This window comes from Clinocottus analis, unplaced genomic scaffold, assembly GCF_023055335.1.
Source record: "Clinocottus analis isolate CAN_PGR_092001 unplaced genomic scaffold, fCliAna1.0.p SCAF_3, whole genome shotgun sequence".
Taxonomy (NCBI): domain Eukaryota; kingdom Metazoa; phylum Chordata; class Actinopteri; order Perciformes; family Cottidae; genus Clinocottus; species Clinocottus analis.
In genome coordinates, this window is record NW_027176042.1 from 3,858,018 (window position 1) to 3,876,606 (window position 18,589).

Here is an 18,589-nt window from a genome sequence, read left to right on the forward strand (position 1 = left end):
GGAGGGCTCTGGGTGACAGCAATGGGATCAATGTTTATTGTGTGGATGAGCCGGCAATTGTGCCTGAATAAACTCAAATTAGAGTATTTTTGCCCTATTTGCATATGAGTGGCACCGAGACAACAGGCAGTAATCCTTCATGCTGAGGTGCAGGTGTAAAACAAAACAGAGTAGGGATGTTTTTTAAGGTTATTAACAGGAAAACTAGTGTTGGAGGACGGCAACATGCTGGGCTAAGTATAGCACTGATTCTATAGGGCTGCAGGGGAATCATCACCGTCCTGCACCTCCAGCACAACACAGACCCTAAAGGTGGAGGCATGGATTCAGAGGAGCAGTAACAGTGAGATCTGCTCAACACAAAAGCTGCGATTCGGTCAAAAAGTTCAAAGATACCAGTTATGCCACAAGTCAAGGAAAAAAAAAACATCTGAGGTTTTTATAACTTGAATACAGTTATTGAACGAGCAGATAAATAATGTGTTGAATGACAAACATGTACAAGTTGTGCAGAATTAGGGGAGTTTAATAGATTTGAAAACACACAAAGAACAAACATTAATTGTGACAAAAATCACAAACATTAGCCCTTTGCAAGAGTTACGTATAAATACTTATATTATATAAAAAAATAATGTGATTTATAAATGGTGGTACTTTTTAAGTCCATCACCGGACAGACACATCAGATATACAAAATTGTAATAATAGATGGATTCTGGCCCATGATGCTTTGCGTGACTTTCCCAGTAGGTCAGTGTTCAAAGTGGTTGGTGGTCTTCCTGGTCAATTAAAGAGCTCACTAAAAAGACAAAACAAGTGTCCTGCAGGAGCCGGATAAACACCAGCCAGAGATATCTTTCACAACCTGGCAACCCAAACGTAATTATTTCTAAGGGTTTGTGACTGTTTATCCAATAATTAAGCCACTATAAATAATGTTAAACTTTGTAAAGTTGACAATACTGTTTATTTTTTAAACTCCCACATGGATGCTGTGTGTGAGCCCAAATGCTGGGCCATATGTCACGGCTGTTTGGTGATAATGATTTTTAAAAAAAAAACTCATAAGAACATCATTATCTCAAATTTGTTTTTGTAGGTTTTCAGAGACAATTAGAAAAAAAAAATATTGTACGATCTATGAGTAATGATAATGATCAGAATACTAATGCTCTACCCCGTTATTCCCCAGCCTCTCTGCCTCTCTGATGGGAGTCCCTCAGGTGAAATGGCCTGCAAACACATGAATTGAACGCGGCCCTCGTGGCGAATAGAAGAGAAGCTGCTGCTGCTTCTAACTCCCACACAACACGGTGGATTCCAGCAAACTTCTTGTGTGCCCCTTTAGAAGAGAAAAAAAAAGCCTCTCTTTTCATTTGTCCTCTCTGTCCAAGCTAAGTCTTTTCTTTTTCCTCTCTCCCTCTTTAATCCGTCCCTCTATTTCAGAAAAAAACACACACACAAAACCAGGTTCACGCGGTGCTTTAGTGGCTAAAAGTGAAAGAGCTTGTGTTTTCTTTTTTCTCTCTCTTCGCGCTGAGTTGAGCCTTGAATCGCTCTGGAAAATTGCTTCTTTTGAATAGAGGGAAGGAGGAACATCGTTTAATAGGATCCAAAGGGAGTCTCTGCTCTTAAACAGGTGGAAATTGGACGTCCTCGAATTTTATACAAATAGTAAGTAAGTATATAAGCCGGCGTGGAAAAGGAGGGATCCCATCTCCGAGGATTAGCACAGGATTTTGTTTTTCTTCTACTGAACAAAAAATTCCCAAAGTGGAAAAAGAAATTTAAAAAAAAAAAAGAAAAGAAAAAGATGACTTTGTTGTAAACCAAATCAACTTTACAAAGCTGCGTTTACGATGAAAACACAATTATGACAATAACATCTCCACCTATTTATCAGGAGGGAAATGCTTTCATATTGATGTGCCCCCTCCCTCGGGTGCAGGTTGATGAAGGCGTCTCCCTGTCACCCCGTTAAGAGTTCGATGCCCGCTGATGTCAGGAGACAGTGATCCGCGCTGAGGAGGCGGGCGCTGCCAACATGTGACAGAGAGCAGTCTGCTGGTTTCTCCACACCCATCTGACCCTTAAAGAGGTAAAACTCAAACACAGACTCAATTGATGCTCTCGCATTCTCCGGGACCTCCGACTACAACATTTTTCTCTCTTTTTTTGTTGTCTTTTTGTACTCCTCTTCCTCCTCTTCTTCTCCCTAACGAGCTCTGTAATGTCCTGTTAATGTTGTGTGCACGAGTTAATGAGCATTAATCCATCACCCCTGGATGGCATTGTTGCGTGGGGGGGATGGCCATTTGAATGCAAATGCGTGACACTGTGACAGCAAGGTGCTTATTAAACTGATGTGTCCTCCTGTCTGCTGTGCCGGGAGCTCAGGAGAGTGAAAAGACGCGGGGCAGCTGGAGGAGCGGGTCGGGAGTTGCTCACACCAAGTTCTGTTCTGACGAGAACTAAACTTCAAACTGCAACAACAACACAAAATGGCAAGTTCTGCTTCCCTGGAGACGGTGATGTCCTGCGGTAGGACCGGGCCGTCTGCGGCCCCCAAGAGCCTCGCCTTCTCCATCGACCGGATCATGTCCAAGAGCTCGGAGCCGAAGCGCAGCGTGGAGGAGCGGTCCGAGGGGAAGAAGCTGCTGGGGCTCTGCTCCCCGATCCCCTGCATGTTCCCGCTGCAGCCGTTCAGCTACGACCTGCAGGCCAAGGCGCTGATGAACTACTCTGAGCTGTGGAGAGCCAGTTTCCGAGGCACTTTTTGCGGTTCCGCAGCCGCGCCGTGCAAAGGGAACTGCGGCATGTGCGGCAAAGCGGAGCCGGGCTTGAAGCAGCCGCTGCTGACGTCGGCCAGCCGGGTGGTGAAGCCGCAGGTCCTCCACCAGGCCGTGGCCGTGCCCAGCGGCGGCTCGCTGTACTATCTCAACTACCTGGACTCCGCGTACCAGCAGTCGGAGCTGCTGGCCGGACACTGGTTCTCCAACCCGCAGGCGCAGGCCTCTCTGTCCGCGCACCACAGACTGTTGCTGCTGGAGAACGCCAAGCTGGCCGGAGTAGGGTCCGAGAAGCTGCCCACACCGCAGTACCCGCACAAGGAGCATCTGCCGGGGCAGCTGGACCAGATCGTGAAGGAGAACCACGGCCTGAGCGCCGAGAAGAACGGAGTCAAGACGCACAGCAAGCTGAGCAGCAGCGTCACCAGCGCGGCGGACGGGAAGCCCAAGAACTTCACGTGTGAAGTGTGTGGAAAGGTAACTTGGTTTTTTTTGCTCTTCTTTTTACCACAAAAAAAACATGTGCATTTTAGACCTTTAAAGTACAGTAGGCCTTTGGTAATTTTATTATTTATAATTATTTTTAGCGTTATTATCATTAATAACAATACTGATTATTCGTATTATTAATAATAGTAATAATAGCAGCAATTCGTTATAAATAAATATTATGATTTGAAGTTACATTATATCCCAACGTTTCCAATTAAAACGAACAAATATCCTCAAAAAGAAATAACCCAAAATGAATTCTTTAGCATAAATAATTCGATTCCAAATGGTTTTTATTCCCGAGGTGCTCTGCCACAAATAGTTTTCTCTAAAGGATAATAATTCATATCCTGGGTGTTCTCCGCAGGTCTTTAACGCGCATTACAACCTGACCAGACACATGCCGGTGCACACCGGGGCCCGGCCCTTCGTGTGCAAAGTGTGCGGCAAAGGGTTCCGGCAGGCCAGCACGCTGTGCAGACACAAGATCATCCACACGCAGGTGAGGCGCACGCACATGCTTTATACATTAAGCCAGTACTGTCTTTAAAAAAAATACGGTAATCTGATTAGATTTTAGTGTGAACTGATTTTGTTAATGTCCTGTCTAGGAAAAGCCTCATAAATGCAACCAGTGCGGGAAGGCGTTCAACAGGAGCTCCACGCTCAACACGCACGTCCGGATCCACGCCGGGTACAAACCTTTCGTCTGTGAGTTCTGCGGGAAAGGCTTCCACCAGAAAGGTACATTTATTTAATATATGTATATTATATATTGTACGTTATATATTTAAATGTTTAAATGAGCATAATTAATCCAGACACTGCACGTCTGCATCTTATTTTATTTGTATGACGCGTGTATTGTTGTCGTTAAAACAGTAAAATAGTCCGCTGCATGTCGGTGGTTATGCTGCTGTCTGTGTATATATTTTCCTCTGAGGTTAGCTTCTAAAATATATTTTCCAACCCCAAAAATAGTATATTTTCAATTTTCCCTTTATATATATATGTATTGTCTTCCTGGTATAAGACCGGGAGTCCCGCGCGGTGATTGGTTTCTAATCCCGGGCTGATTTTCAGGACAACGTTCGAGACCAACAGGTCCATTAAATGTAGAAATTCCTGAACTGTGCTGCTGCTTGTTTTCTCCCATTACAATAAAAACACTTCCTTCATGTTGGGTGGAAGACATATTTTGCTGCATTTTCTCCTGCACTTATTTATCATAAAACAATATGTTACCACGTGCAGTGTTTTCAGCGCCTTTAGAAAATAACATCCCTATTCCTCAGGACATCAGCATTGTATTTCCTCTAAACAGTTTAGTTTGACTCCAGTGGACGGTTAGTTCTGTGAAGGAATCCTCGGTGTGCAGGTCGGTGCGCCGGCTGGAAGCAGCGCCATATGCCGCCGCTCCTCTTCCCTGTGAGAGAAAGAAAGGGGGAATAATTACAGGCCCGCCGATGAGCCTGATGCGATCAGTGGAAATAGGACATGTCACTTTCTGCGGACTAATTCTCCTTCCAAAGACGGCAGCATTTGCTCTGGGTCAGCTGCGAGACCTCAAAGATGAGAATCAGGGCTTTTTTTTCCTTCATCGAGTTGTCGCTGCGCTTGATTCTGACAAAGTTTGACAACTTCTTGACTTCCCTGATTAATGAAGTCTGGGCCGAGCGGAGGGACAGAGCGGGCTCCAACTTCACAATGAACCACTGACCTGGTGTGCGTGTGCGTGTGTGTGTGTGCATGTGGGTGTGTGTGTGTGATCCTCACTTTCTTGTGAGGTTCCCAGTAAACAGCACAGTCTCACTTTCTCCTCTTTTCTTCAAGCCTCCTTTATGAAGATGATCGCTCTCACATTGGAGACATCATTCCATTCATCAGTGCAACTCAGAGTTTTTAGATGTTTATCATCAGTCACTTCTTTGTTTTTAGAAGTAAACCTGTCATAAAAGTGCAATGTGTACAGGTGGAATTATCTTAAAGTGAGACAGATGCTTTCACCAACATGGCTGCTTTTAATTCATAAGATTAGTGTTTTGTTTTTGGGCCTTTAGTAAATGGAAATGATTGTTCTTATGGATGTTGTCCAGGTGGGATTCCACACTTGGTCTTGCAGTGGAAAGAAATGTACGCTTATGTTCAGTCAGCCGACATCGGGCTGTTATTCACAGGAAGATGCCGGCTTGTCGGTAATGGAATGTAATTTGTTGATGTCATCTTATTCACACTATGACACAGATGAAAGGAGGATTACTGTTCTGATGAGTGGCTGCTTAAAAACCTCTTTATGATTTGAGTTGGCCAGAATAAATAGGAACTTAGTGTTTTCTCATTATTGTTTTGATGTAAACGTAAAGAATCAAGTTCTAATCAACGAGGAAAATCATTATTCATTATTCCTTTCCTTCATCTCCCAGGAAACTACAAGAACCACAAGCTGACGCACAGCGGGGAGAAGCAGTACAAGTGCTCCATCTGCAACAAAGCCTTCCACCAGGTCTACAACCTCACCTTCCACATGCACACGCACAACGACAAGAAGCCCTTCACCTGCGCCACCTGCGGCAAGGGCTTCTGCCGCAACTTTGACCTGAAGAAACACATCAGGAAGCTGCATGACGGCGTCTTCACGGCGTCCAAGGAGGCCCCCAGAGAGAGGGAGCTGCAGAGCTGAGGCACGCAGAGGCCTCGTTTCACAGTGTAATACTGCACCTCGGACTGTCGAGACTCTGAAAGACTGGTGTGCTGCATCCGTGGCCCCGTTGAACAGCTTTTGCACGTCCAGAGATAGGTCGTCCAATAAGATTGGACACAATGGCTTCAAGGGAACTGTGGTCATCCTATAAGATTTAGGATCCTGTGACATTTAACACTGGGTCCCCGACTGTAGGACTATGATGCAGCCACGTAGAAGGGACCAACATGGGAGAGACCATGTGTTTCCACAATGGAACTGTAAATAATAGGTTATGGAAATAATTCAAAAAATGTTATTTAAAATGTGGATCATTGCCATGTTGTGTATTTCACAGAAAAAAAAAAAGTCAATGTGAATAAATAAGTTATAACTTATAAAGAAAACTGAATGTTTGAGCCATGTTTCTGTTTTTTTTTGAAGGCATTTGAAAATAAAACCATGACGCCATATGATGAAAGTTGTGTTGGCTACGTGCAGAAACAACAAGGTTACAGCCGACTGAGAGACAACAGATCGACAACTCAGCAACAAATTCAATAACACAACATTATAAGGAAAGAAAATAAGAGCAGAAAACAATACAAAATAGCAATTATAAAACTAACCAATGAAACAACTGCACACGTTTAACCTGTTCCATTTGTGAGCTTGTTTTCTTTATTATTCATCATTTTCTTTTCTTCTTTGATGTGGTTGTGCTTTGTTGAGTTGTTGTTGTATTGTGAACCAGACATACCAGATGATGAGACAGCGTCAAGATGAAAATGACAGTATCACTAAAGTTATGAAGTGCAATTTATTTAGCTGAAGTTTTGATCCAAAGCGACTTACAATAAAAGCATTCAGCCATGTGGCCTTCCTACTGGGGCACAAACCATGCAACTTGATCAAATAACGCTACACACATGAACATTCGCATGAGATATGAGATATTTCTGGATTTCTTTATATTTCATGGGCCTGGATGCGTTTGAGTTTCTGCTGTCTTGATGTTATTGGAGAGTTGGTTCCTATTCCTATTCTAAAAATGATTCAATTTTTTAAGATATATATATATATATATATATATATATATATATATATATATATATATATATATATATTATAATGATTTGTGTATGTGTATGATATATATATATATATATATATATATATATATATATATCACACATACACAAATCATTATAATTATAATAATATATATATGATATTATATATTATACATTATATATAATAGGCATGTGCTAAACGTTGTGGGTGTTTTATTTTGAAGTGTTGTTAGAAAGCCACATATAGACTCAGTCTGGCTCGACTGTATGCTCTGCAGCCACTTTGCTTCACCATTTATTGACAGACACGATCTTAATAATGGAGCATTTACACTTGACTTCGGCGTAATGGCGCAAATGATCGGAGATAACATGGACCCTTGAAAGCAAATTACATTAAGCAGCCCGCCGGCGGGGGGAGGATTGATTGGGGAGGTGGGGGAGGGTGGGGGTGCAGCGGGTGTAGCTTACTTTTGCATCCGGAGACGCTCATCAGAGCGGGAGATAATGGAGCACTCAGGCCGCAGCTCCTCATCTGGGCCTCCGTGTTAATAGAGCACAAGTTATTCTCCTCACGGCTCCTGGAACAATATTATCCCTGCACACATTCTGTGGAGAGGCAGCTCCGTGCTCCCAAATGGCGCTCTTTCTATTAACAGCCAATTAGCGCGCAGCCGGCCCGGCCGGGCCTGCAGGAGCCCGGCCGGGATAATACTGCCAGATGAACGCCGCCGCCTCACCGCCATGAGGGAGGTGTGATGGGAACAGCGAAGACGGACCTTTTCTCTTCGCGGTCTCAGCACCTTATTGTAGCTCCAACAGATTTAAGATGAAATTATTTCAATGTCCGTATCAAAAGCTGTTGGTGGGATGGAAACATTTGGGTGGGAGGGTGAAGCGACAACAAGGCGGTTTTAATTTAACAATCCGGAAGTTTTCACTAAAATAGACGTTATTGTCGGAATTCTTCGTTTTTTACAAAGTTTGATCAAGTTTCTGGAGTCCGGAGTTATAACCGCTCAAAGTGTCAACACGAGTTCATTTAACTGTTCAGTGATAACAAACAATAGTGGAAGAAATGTCCCATGTCCATTTCCAGCTCAGGACCTTTGTCTCTCTCTTGTCACCACTGCCCAAATACAAATATGCCAAAAACAATGAAAATAATACTATTTTTGGTAAGGTTATCTGCATATGTATGCTGTTTCAAATCACACTGTAATAGTTTTAAAGAAACACAAATTGTCTGGAGGAGGGGATATGGACTAAAGATATTCATCCCGAATCAGAGTCTATTTGTAAAAATGCAATATGTGCACTTATAGGATGTACGTTCCTGGTTAGAACAACAGGACGCAGCGCGGAGTCGCGCGCGTGCGTGGTGACGCGCCGGACATCTGCGGCTTCATGTGTCTGTGTGCACACTTTTTACCAAATGGTTTCCCGGTGTTATCCATTTGACACGCAGGGAACAATGTGCTCTATACAGGACACGACTCTTATCCACAGCGATGTGTGCGGTGAGAACCAGAACAAAACAAAAATGAAACGCGCACGCAGCCGCCGTGTGTGTGCACGTGAGTGCAGCGGGGCACGGAGAACAACAACAACGTCCAAGTGAGTAGAAAACAACCTAAAAGCGAGCAGGTTGCCCTTTTTTTCCTACTTCTCTGCAACATCTGAGCAACCGCCGCACTATCCACAAACACGTTAATTGACCAACGGGAGCTTTAATTAAGGCGCGCAACGCGGGGGGATTACACGCGGGGGAGGAGCGCGGGAGCGCGCGCTAATCGGCTGTCAACAACATGAGGACATCTTTCTTTTGCTCTCCCCGCCACCGGGGGGATCACCGGGGATTCAGGCAATTTACGGGCCACAAAGGATCTCGTTTGAGACAGGAAGAGAAGAAAAGAGAGAGGCGGACTTTTTTGTCTGGCCGATTGAATTGATTGTAAATGGGAGATTAGCGGGGAGCGTCAGCAGCGGCCCGTAAGTGCCCGGTCGAGGAGGAGGGAGAGAAAGGGACCAATTACGTCTACCAAATGTTAACTTACATCAGTTTCCCCTCAGTTTAGCCCACATGAAATTCCAATTAAAGCGTCCTCGCGCTAGCAGCCCCCTCTTTTGGAGAGGGAGGAGGCAGCTAGTGTCGGACAACCTGCAACGTCCCCACAGCATCTATAACATTACAGGCCATGTGCCATTCCGATAGCTATACACACATTTCACAGTCATGACTCTGTGAGCACTTTTATTGATCACTTCATAGAACAAACAACAACAATCACATAGCACAAGGGGGTCAATACAAACTACAGGCAACAAAATAAGAACCCATGGTTCTAAGAAAACAGATCCATATAGTAAAGACTGAGGTTCTACATCACACAATTAACTATTTGCATTAAACAGTTTCAATGTGTTAACTTGTTGAGTGGAGCTTTTTCAGTATAAATATAAGTCACTAATCCATTTTATGTCTTTGATTATTACAGTTGCTTAAAAAAGTAACAAGGATTGGTGACAATCTTTTGACAGGTTTGAGTTTCAATGTTTGTAGAAGGTTGTTACAACATTCTGGCATTTGTTCATTCTTACAAAGGTGTATTGATCTGCCTTTGAGGTCATTTCTACAGAGAGTTCATTGTCACATATAGATATTGTGAGTGTAACCCAGTGTCCTGGTGTGATCTAAAAGGAAACCATTGAGCAAAACATTCTATTTTCATGGTGGAATTCTCTGACAGCAGTGAGGAGGTCTCCGGTCCAGAGCGAAGGTTTACAGACTCCCCGGCAAAGCTTTATATGAAAATAATAGTGTGTTGGAATCATGTCTCATTGCTATTTTAACATGTTTTATGGGGAAGCGGTTGTGTAGGCTCCATGGTTAATCTTTAGATTGACGCCTTTTAAGGCCAAATGTTGAAAGGAAAGAAGATATACGTTTCATCCTACTCGTTTATTCTTCTTCCAAGCAGCAGACAGCAAAGTTAATATTGAGATACAATTCAGATAGGAACCAAAGAGGCTTGGACTGCCTCCCCCCTCCCCATCCTACCACCCCCCCAACCCGCCACACAACCCAGCCCTCGTTAGGGGAGCGCTGGCCCTCCGGCACAATGAGTCTCCCAGATTCATTGTAAAGTGCTGAGGGGTTAATGAGCAGTGCCTTCTCTTCACTCTCTGGCTCCGTTCCTGCTTTAAACGAGAGGCCGTTGAAAGGACGCAGGATGGAGCGGGCGTCAATGGAGTTTAGTTCTGTTAAGATGTCATGTTGAAAAACACATTTATGTTACATTTCTCATAGGCACATTTCACATGATGTTTACCGAAGAAGACGCGGTCATTGACCGGGATTCGGCGTCAAACGCGTATAGCCAGCAGGCCGTGAATGTGGCGGGGCTCGGCACCGAGGGATCCGAGCTGTGATGCATAGAAATGAGCCACTCAAGAAGCAGCCGAACACACAGATTAAAATGGAACAGCCGCGGCATTCACTCGCACCTCATTTAGATTCTTTTACAGAGTCAACCCCAGGCCTTTCTCCACCAAAAACCTCATCAGGATGTCTTAAAGACGGCGGCGAGCAGCTTGTCCCTGGGATGTGCCTGCCCGCCTGCCTTGGCATGTCAAGGGCACGGCGGGCCAGGAGTGGCTGTGAGGGTAAGTGATGGGCTGCTGGGAACTGAGCAGGGAGGGAGCTCTCATCGCTGATCTGTTGTAAGACTCCACTCTCTGACCTCCGTCTATCTGGTCTGTAGCTGCAGGCACAGGAGCTGAGGGGGAACCTCCCTTTCTGGAAGAGGAGGAGGGTGAGCCTTCACTGACAATGAAGGCTCATAATATTATTTCTAACTGTTTGACACATTTTATGGCTTGGCCATTTCATGACCAAATAAAACATTCTACAATGTGCAATATTGACTGCTATATACTGCCATAAATGTTCTGTACGTGGCGTGAGATCATCTAAAACACTTAGAACATAACAACTGCTTTGGATGATTTAAATCAGAGGTCAAACTACATGTGTGTAAGAGAAAACATATTTATGTTTTAAATTGGCCTTTTTAAAATAATGTATGATACAATTCTTGTGCATTTCATTTGTACTAAATGTTATTTTCTGAGATTTTATTTATAGCTTAAATAATTAACATTGTGTTTCCAACAGTATGTATTTCTGAGATTTCATTTATAGTTTAAATCATTTACATGGCGTTTCCAGCATTATGTATTATTAAACATTCATTTTGCAGGCTCAGCAGCATTTTAGCATAATGAGGGTTGAGGGACCCCACCGGTTGATGAGATCTATTCTCTCAAGACACACGACAAACGTCTGTGCCGATTAACCAGAGAAGAACTGTAGAAGAGCTGTAAGAGCATGTGCCAACACTTTGCTTCATTTGATCTTCAGCGCTACGTCTTCTCCCTTTCCTGCCTGTCTTACTGTCTCGTTCACTGTTTTCATTTGTTTTCTCTTCATTCATTTATTGACACGTTTTAATTACTTAAAGCACCTGTTGGCTATTTGATGTTCCTGTTTTTACCACGCTGCAAGCCATGAATTAATGTCACTATTAACTTTATAAAGAGTTATTGTAGACTAGAAGCCAAATTTAAAGTGCATCACAAAATCACTTACAAAGTCAAAGACTGCAACTCTGCACTGAGTGAACCAAATAATTAAAGTAAACAAAGTCATTTGTAATATGCCTTAAAAAAAAACTAAAGGTAGGAAATTATGCCAACAAGACAAATCAAAACACACACAAACACACACACACATCTATTCAAATATGCATCTCTTTGTCCAGCTAATTACAAGCAAATTAATTTGATCATCTGCTGCTGCAAAGCAGGGAGCCATTTTCACCATCACGCTCCGGCTGCACTCGCATCTCCTCTAGTGGCATTAGAGCAGTGTGTCTTTGTCAGGGAGGATCAGTTGATTTGGGGATGTCCGGTGCCACGGCTAATCCTTTTGACCTGACCCGGCCCTGCTGGGAAACGGCCTCTCCTCCTTCACTTCAGCCCACCGTGTGAGTGATGCACCACTCTGCTCGCTCACACAATTAAAAGACCCCCTCAGACAAAATTAAACTCTACATCATCTCTACGGGATGAGCGTTTACTGGAATGTTACAAAGTTATAACAGCAACAACTTGTTTTCATGCTTTTACTTGAAACTGAGTTTTTTAAACTAATGCTGATGTTTATAAGACTGAGGAAAGTGACTGAAGTCAGACGATTCATTTGAAAGACAATTAAAGCCGAAATTCTGAAGAAGTTCAGATTGGAGCTGTTGTAGATAGATGTATCATCTTTTACTTTTTCTAGTGCTAGGGATTATCTCTGGATTGCTTGCTTTCACTTGTGGTTGGCAGTTTGTTACAAACCCCACCTTTTTACAAGCACAAGCTCCAAATTTGTTTTGTCAGGGATTTAACATTTCTCTGGCAGATTATCCAGGATCACGGATGTTAGGTTAAGTTGAGCCAACAAGAGTCTGACTGAGATGAACTTGCTTAGTGATGAATAAGTTGTGGAAACGTTTACGTCACACTGTTTTTTGTCATTTCTTCATAGAAACATCATGAACTAGAAAATGCAGTGGAATGACAATAGCTGAAATATTTGAAAAATAGTGGAAAATAGTTAAACATACAGAAAAAGATGAAAATGCTGCACAATCCAGAACAAACTGTCCCAAGATCCTGTATCAAATGAAAACATATACATTTTCCTATTATTTTATATATTGCTTATTTCTTTAGATGTTTGAAGTCAGTTTGGTACTTTGTAGTCTTTTGCATGTACTTTGTATTATCATTTAATCATATCTGATGTATGGGTGTTCCTTTTTCTTCTCATAAAAACTCATCTGTCAAGCTGTCAGAGCTTCCATGAAGCCCACACTGTTAATAATCGCACTCACTGATGAGTTATTATTTATGTTTTGGAAAAACATGAAACCACAGATGCAATCAGAAGATGTACAATGTGTGTTTGAAGGATACATCCAGAATGTCACACTGGTTTCTCAGTGTAAACAGGTTAAAAAGATAAAGACAGAAGCTAAAGCGACAGATCACTGTGTAACAGTCACCTGCAGATCCAGACAGAAGACAACACTGTTCCTGCTAGGACCAGCAGCTATTTATTCACTGTTAAAAAGCTAAAGCAGCAGATTCATCAGGCAACAAACTACAATTCTGAAAAGTGAAGCCAATTTGCTTCACTTTTGACCTTAAACCTGCCCATCAGGGCGGGTTGTATAGAAGTCTGTGACACAATTACTTATTTACTTCATTCTTGATTTATTCCCTCATAAACATTGCAAATATTTGTTTATAATCTCAATCTCTAGTTTCAAGTCTTCAGAGAAACATAGATTTTCTCATAACTTCCAAACTATCACTGTGTTTTCAGTTTATTCCAATTATTAGGAATCTTTGTGGTCGCCTACAAATGTTTTATTCAGCTTACAGTTGTACTTAGTTGTGCTCTCTCGCCAATCTGGTTCCAAAAACAAGATGGAGACGACAAAAATGCACAACTTAAGGCTTCAAAACACTCGAGGTGACTATGTCCAATTCTATATTTATACTATTTGCAGCCTCTCACTCAACCATTTACAAAGTGACGTCTTAAAACCCAGATGGTTTAGGGTTACAGCCTCAGGGGATATTAAGATTGGGATGTCTTTATTAAAGGCACACTACTTCCTGAATCGTGTGATATATTGATATCTTACACAAGGTCTTTGCCGTCAAAGTTGTAGATGTTTTTACAGTGGCGCTGCAGCAGTCAAAACCCAATCAGATGAGTGATTACCCGTGTGCTTTTTCTCAAGTAAGAAACCAACTGAAGTGTTTGCTTTGACTGGTGTGTGTGATAGTAAACTGATTAGAGTGTGATAAAGGCCTTCATTAAGAATCAAACACAACGCGCCGGTGCCATGTGGGAATCCATGCCAAGGCACAATCGATATCAACAAAAGGCGCAAGAACACAAACACAAATTTCGTACGTGTCCTTTCAGCAGCCCACTTAATCCGCCAGTCGATATGAATAGCACTGCACACTCTGACTCTACCAGGCGACCGCAGAAAGACATCCGTCGAAGCACAATCGATACAGCGACTGAAGTGGAATTTAGCGAGCGAACCCCCCTCCCACACACACACACACTGGGATTCTCTAAGAGCAATAATGCAGCTCAAGTATATTCAAGTCCAGCCAGGGAAGAATTCTCACATCAGCTCAAAAAAAGCTGGTTCTGTATGAGTGCAGGGAATTTCAAAAATACCCAATAAAAAGAGCTTTTTGTGCCAGAAGGAGCTCCAGGAGAGCCGAGAGGTTTGCGATTACAGTGATGCCGGTGAGGTGAGGGGCTGTTAAAGAGGAAATGTTACAGCCAAGCTACCTTAAGGCCAGTGTTGCTTCCTCTTAGTGTACAACATGAAGCCTTCTATTTAATGTAAGGCAACATGACAATCGTGGAGGCCTCTGTGACGGAGGAGACAAAGAGATGGCAGCCCGGGCTCCTAAGTAGAGGTGACATCCCATGATCAAAGGACGGGCTCTGGACTTACAGGCTCACACAGGGTCAAAGGGAGGACTCAAACAGCGCCACGAGGCACGGTGCTCAGCGGCCGCTCGGATCTGTGGAATGAGAGAAAATGATACTCTTCAACAATAGAATTCAACGGTCATTTGCAATTTAAATGGCATCAGCAGTTGATACAAATCTGGGATCTCTCCGCGCTCGAGATCCAAACAAATGCAACAGACCCAAAGTGTGAAATAACGGGCTGCAAAAAAACGCAGCACGCCAAAACATTTTCCCTCCTCCATTCTTCCCCTCCCCTTCACTTGCCCCTGCTACACCCGCAGCATATCACTGAATGAAATGCAGCGTGCAATTACCCATTATCCAATCAACTGGAGTCAACACTTAACCATTTGCGCGGCTCTGGGCTCAGCCAATTATCTGTCAGGGCTCTCGGTGGGCTCTCAATAGCCGAACCGCGTTGCATAATCGCATGGCTCCGGATTCACGCCACCAGGGACTGAGGAGGGCTGGAGGAGAGCCGGGCAGCCGTCTGAGGGGGTCAATGTTGTCGTTGTTGGCTGGCAGGATGAAACGAGGTCTGGTCACTGACAACAGGGGCAACCGGGCTCCGGCAGCCCCGGGGGCCTCGGCCATTAGAATACATTATGCCGGGCTAGTCATTTGGAAGGGCTCCAGATCGTGCTCTTCAAACCCTTTTAGATAATTTGCTACATTGCGTCTTCATCAACCCCCCCCCCCTCCCCCTCCCCCGTACCACCCATTCGATCATGTCACCCGTGATCGGACACACAGCCTTAATACCTCCCCCAATTATAGCATCCTTGAATCCTGGCCTTGACCTCGCAGCCCTGTCCTGCCCCTTTGCCAAACCAGCACCCCACCACCCAGCCTCTACCAGTCCAGACTGGTCCAGTCAGTCAGTCAGCGGTGGCCTCTGGCTGGTTGACCCCCGAGGGCCTGCACACTGGGGTCCCAGCTGAGGAGCTGGGGCAGCTGCCAACCACCAGCCACTTCAACCCCGGCTGTCCGGATGATTGCATTTGTCAAGCCGCCACTCCGCGTCAGCACAGCGCAGGTCTGATCACGACAATTAGGGGTTAAAGAGAGAGAGAGAGGGTTGTAGAGAGAGGGGAGGGGGGGGGTCTTCATCCACCCTGGCACCGAACAAGCAGGTGCCCAGTTTCTTTTGCATATGGTGAGATGTTCCTCTCATTAGTCCTGTCTCTGTTCTGTACATCCACCTTCAGTTACATCAGAGTGGGATGTGTTGTTGTCGTGACCCCTGTGACATGAACGGAGGCAGTCATAATGCATGCTGGCTAATTGAACAAATAGTGTCTGACAAAGCCAAGGCCTCCAATAACCAACAGAGCTCAAACAGCGAGAGGAAGTAGCAGTGCCATACCTGACTGGGATCTTGATAGCAACGCAATATTTATTTTATATTTATATAAACCTCAGTATATATTCATAGATTCAAAAAAGAAGTTAAATTCAATAAAATAAAACAAACTTCATCATTCATTAATGTTTAATTATGGCATTACAAAAGTGTCTAATTGTGCAACAATAAAAAGAAGCAATCCGTCTCAGTGTCACATCTCTATTGTCCAAATGAAGCATTAAGAGCAAAACTGAACAGTTAGCACCACTTTAAACATCAGTCCCAATATGCATTTTGCTTGTATTTTTGATGAATTGTGGTGAATAACAATATTATGAAATAACATTTATTATCTTGCACAAGCAAACAGAGTCCAAAGCTTCAGCTTTTCTTTTCATATGTATGACACTGGCTCCCTCTACTGGTTGTGCAACAACACTGCAAGAAAGTCAGTAAAAGATGTGTGACGCTTGGTGCTCAGTCAAAGTTGATGGAGTGTGTTTTCCTCATGTTGAGTGTTCAATGTGAAGATGTCCGTATGATCCTCACAGAGAACTGTTTCTGTTGCTGCTGTTTACTTTCCTGATGGGGCAAATATAAAAAAAAACTGCACTCCAGGAATGTACTACAATTGTTTGGTTTGTCATGCGTTGAATTAGTTGTGCATCTTTAGGTTGAATAATGACAATATTCAACACACGTATATTACATCTAAGTAGCTGTAGTGGACTGATGCTTTTAAATAGGCATGTCCTTCTGATCCCCGTATCTTACAGGGGACACACTGGAGTTGGCCGAGATGTCAGCCTGCAGCATAGTTCATACACATTACCTCTTTCTCAGTCTCTCTTCCTCTCTTTTCTAAATGCTGTATCACAGAACCCATTTCCATCCCACTCAGGAACCCTTGTTCACCAAAGCCTCCAACCATGGTAACAGGATGCAGTTGACCATCCACAGGCCTTTGGTCATCTCTCTGTCTTTCCAGCTGCAGTGGCTCGTTCAGCATCACCGCTCTGATCCGGCAGTCCTGGGTTTCGGGAGAGGAGGCAGGCCCTGGCCTTTAGCTTTGCTGGGTTTCTGTTTGGCTCTCTTGGGTGGTTGTCCTGGACCATAAGTAGGGTGTGGGCCTTTACCCAGGAGAAAGTGCTCCCAGGCTGGGATAGATTCTTCCACAGACACCCAGTATCTTGTCTAGAACAGAGAAACAACAAACACCTTGATGTTAGATCACTAACCTCCAGTCACCAAAGACTCCCATTATGAAGGTTCAACCCGTTGTCATTCCCAACCTGTCATATAGACGCAGAGACAGAATCAGGCCGCAACCTCTAGGTCTGGAAAGTTCCCCACACTTACATTGTCTCTAATGTCCAGCAGGGGCGACTCCTCTGGTTGTATAGAAGTCTAAAAAATGACTCTACTTCTCTCTTGATTTATTTCCTCAGTAAACATTGTCAACGTAAGTGCATGGTCTTAATCTCTAGGTTCATGTCTTCTTCAATATGGCATAATGTTCTTTTAGTAAATTCAAACTGACCATAAAACAGGGGATACAAAACCATTTGACCGATCCTCTCCTACTCTCCCACCCGCGCTAGGTTTTGTTTTCAGTCTTATTACTGCGTCACCTGACTTTTCCGAAGCAGTGGCTCTGAGCGTCTGATATTAATGGAGACGGGTTTACGTTGTAGTTTTTTTGTAGCCAGACAACCAATAAGTGAGTTATCAGGACTACGTTTGAATTTCAATGTGCAAAACTACAAATCAGTCAGACACTTTTACACCGTTACATAAATAGAGGCATGTTACCTCCAGAGCCAGCAGGTTTGGGTGTGGCAGCTGTCTTCCTCTGAGACGACCCTCGATCTTCTGTAAATCCTGCAGTAACAGAGAGCATACACAGATCACTACCCACTCTTTATTCTTTATGATAATCTTAGACCCACAGTTCCTCAATATGCATCTAAATGTCCGTTCAGTGTTACTGTGTTGGAGAAGATGAATGCACTGAATAAACCAGCCACCACTTTCAGACAACTTCTACACAAACTAACAACTTCTACACACTTCAGATACATTTGAAAACAGTTTACACACTGAAACACCAAGTCTGCACATCCCCACACAGGAGAGCTTTAAAGCAGCTCTGTGGACCATAGCTGTGTACTTCGGAGGATGTATGAATATCCCCTTCCACCTGCAGCAGTGTGCTGTTCCTGTGGCGGGCCGCCTCAGACTCCTCCACCTGCTGCCTCCTCTGGATCTTCAGCTGCTCTTTGAGACTCTCCATCTGCTCCAGCAGCTCTGCTCTCCGCCCTAAACTGATGGCACACACGCATACATACATACACACACACACACACACACACACACACACACACACACACACACACACACACACACACACACACACAGAGGAGAAAGCAACAGTGTCAGAAGGATGCAGTATACTCCCAGTGTGAACTGGTCCAGTTCTGCTTGGTGTTTCAATTACAACCAGAGGCTGTTCTCCAGCGTTTCAAAAGGTCAAACTATTGCACACCTCAGGAGGAGGTCGTTCACTAATCAAAAGGTCAAGGA

At 43.8% G+C, this 18,589-nt stretch overlaps 2 protein-coding genes across 2 annotated transcripts in view; one reads left to right on the plus strand and one right to left on the minus strand.

The window, feature by feature from the left end:
• The first annotated feature begins 2,412 nt into the window (after positions 1–2,412).
• fezf2 (FEZ family zinc finger 2) lies at positions 2,413–6,314 on the plus strand. The gene is made up of 4 exons (XM_068594800.1): positions 2,413–3,269; positions 3,652–3,786; positions 3,896–4,028; positions 5,708–6,314. Exons 1-4 carry the CDS (start codon positions 2,505–2,507, stop codon positions 5,962–5,964), a joined length of 1,290 nt encoding a protein of 429 aa, XP_068450901.1. The 5' UTR covers positions 2,413–2,504; the 3' UTR covers positions 5,965–6,314.
• Positions 6,315–16,135: 9,821 nt separating this feature from the next.
• The window catches only part of cep15 (centrosomal protein 15), a 3,296-nt gene continuing 842 nt past the window's right edge, over positions 16,136–18,589 (minus strand). Inside the window, exons 2-4 of the mRNA XM_068594713.1 lie at positions 18,207–18,330; positions 17,819–17,887; positions 16,136–17,200 (exon numbers count right to left, since the gene is read on the minus strand). Coding sequence (XP_068450814.1) covers positions 17,015–17,200; positions 17,819–17,887; positions 18,207–18,330 — 379 coding nt within the window. The 3' untranslated portion in view covers positions 16,136–17,014. The remainder of the gene's footprint in view (positions 17,201–17,818; positions 17,888–18,206; positions 18,331–18,589) is intronic.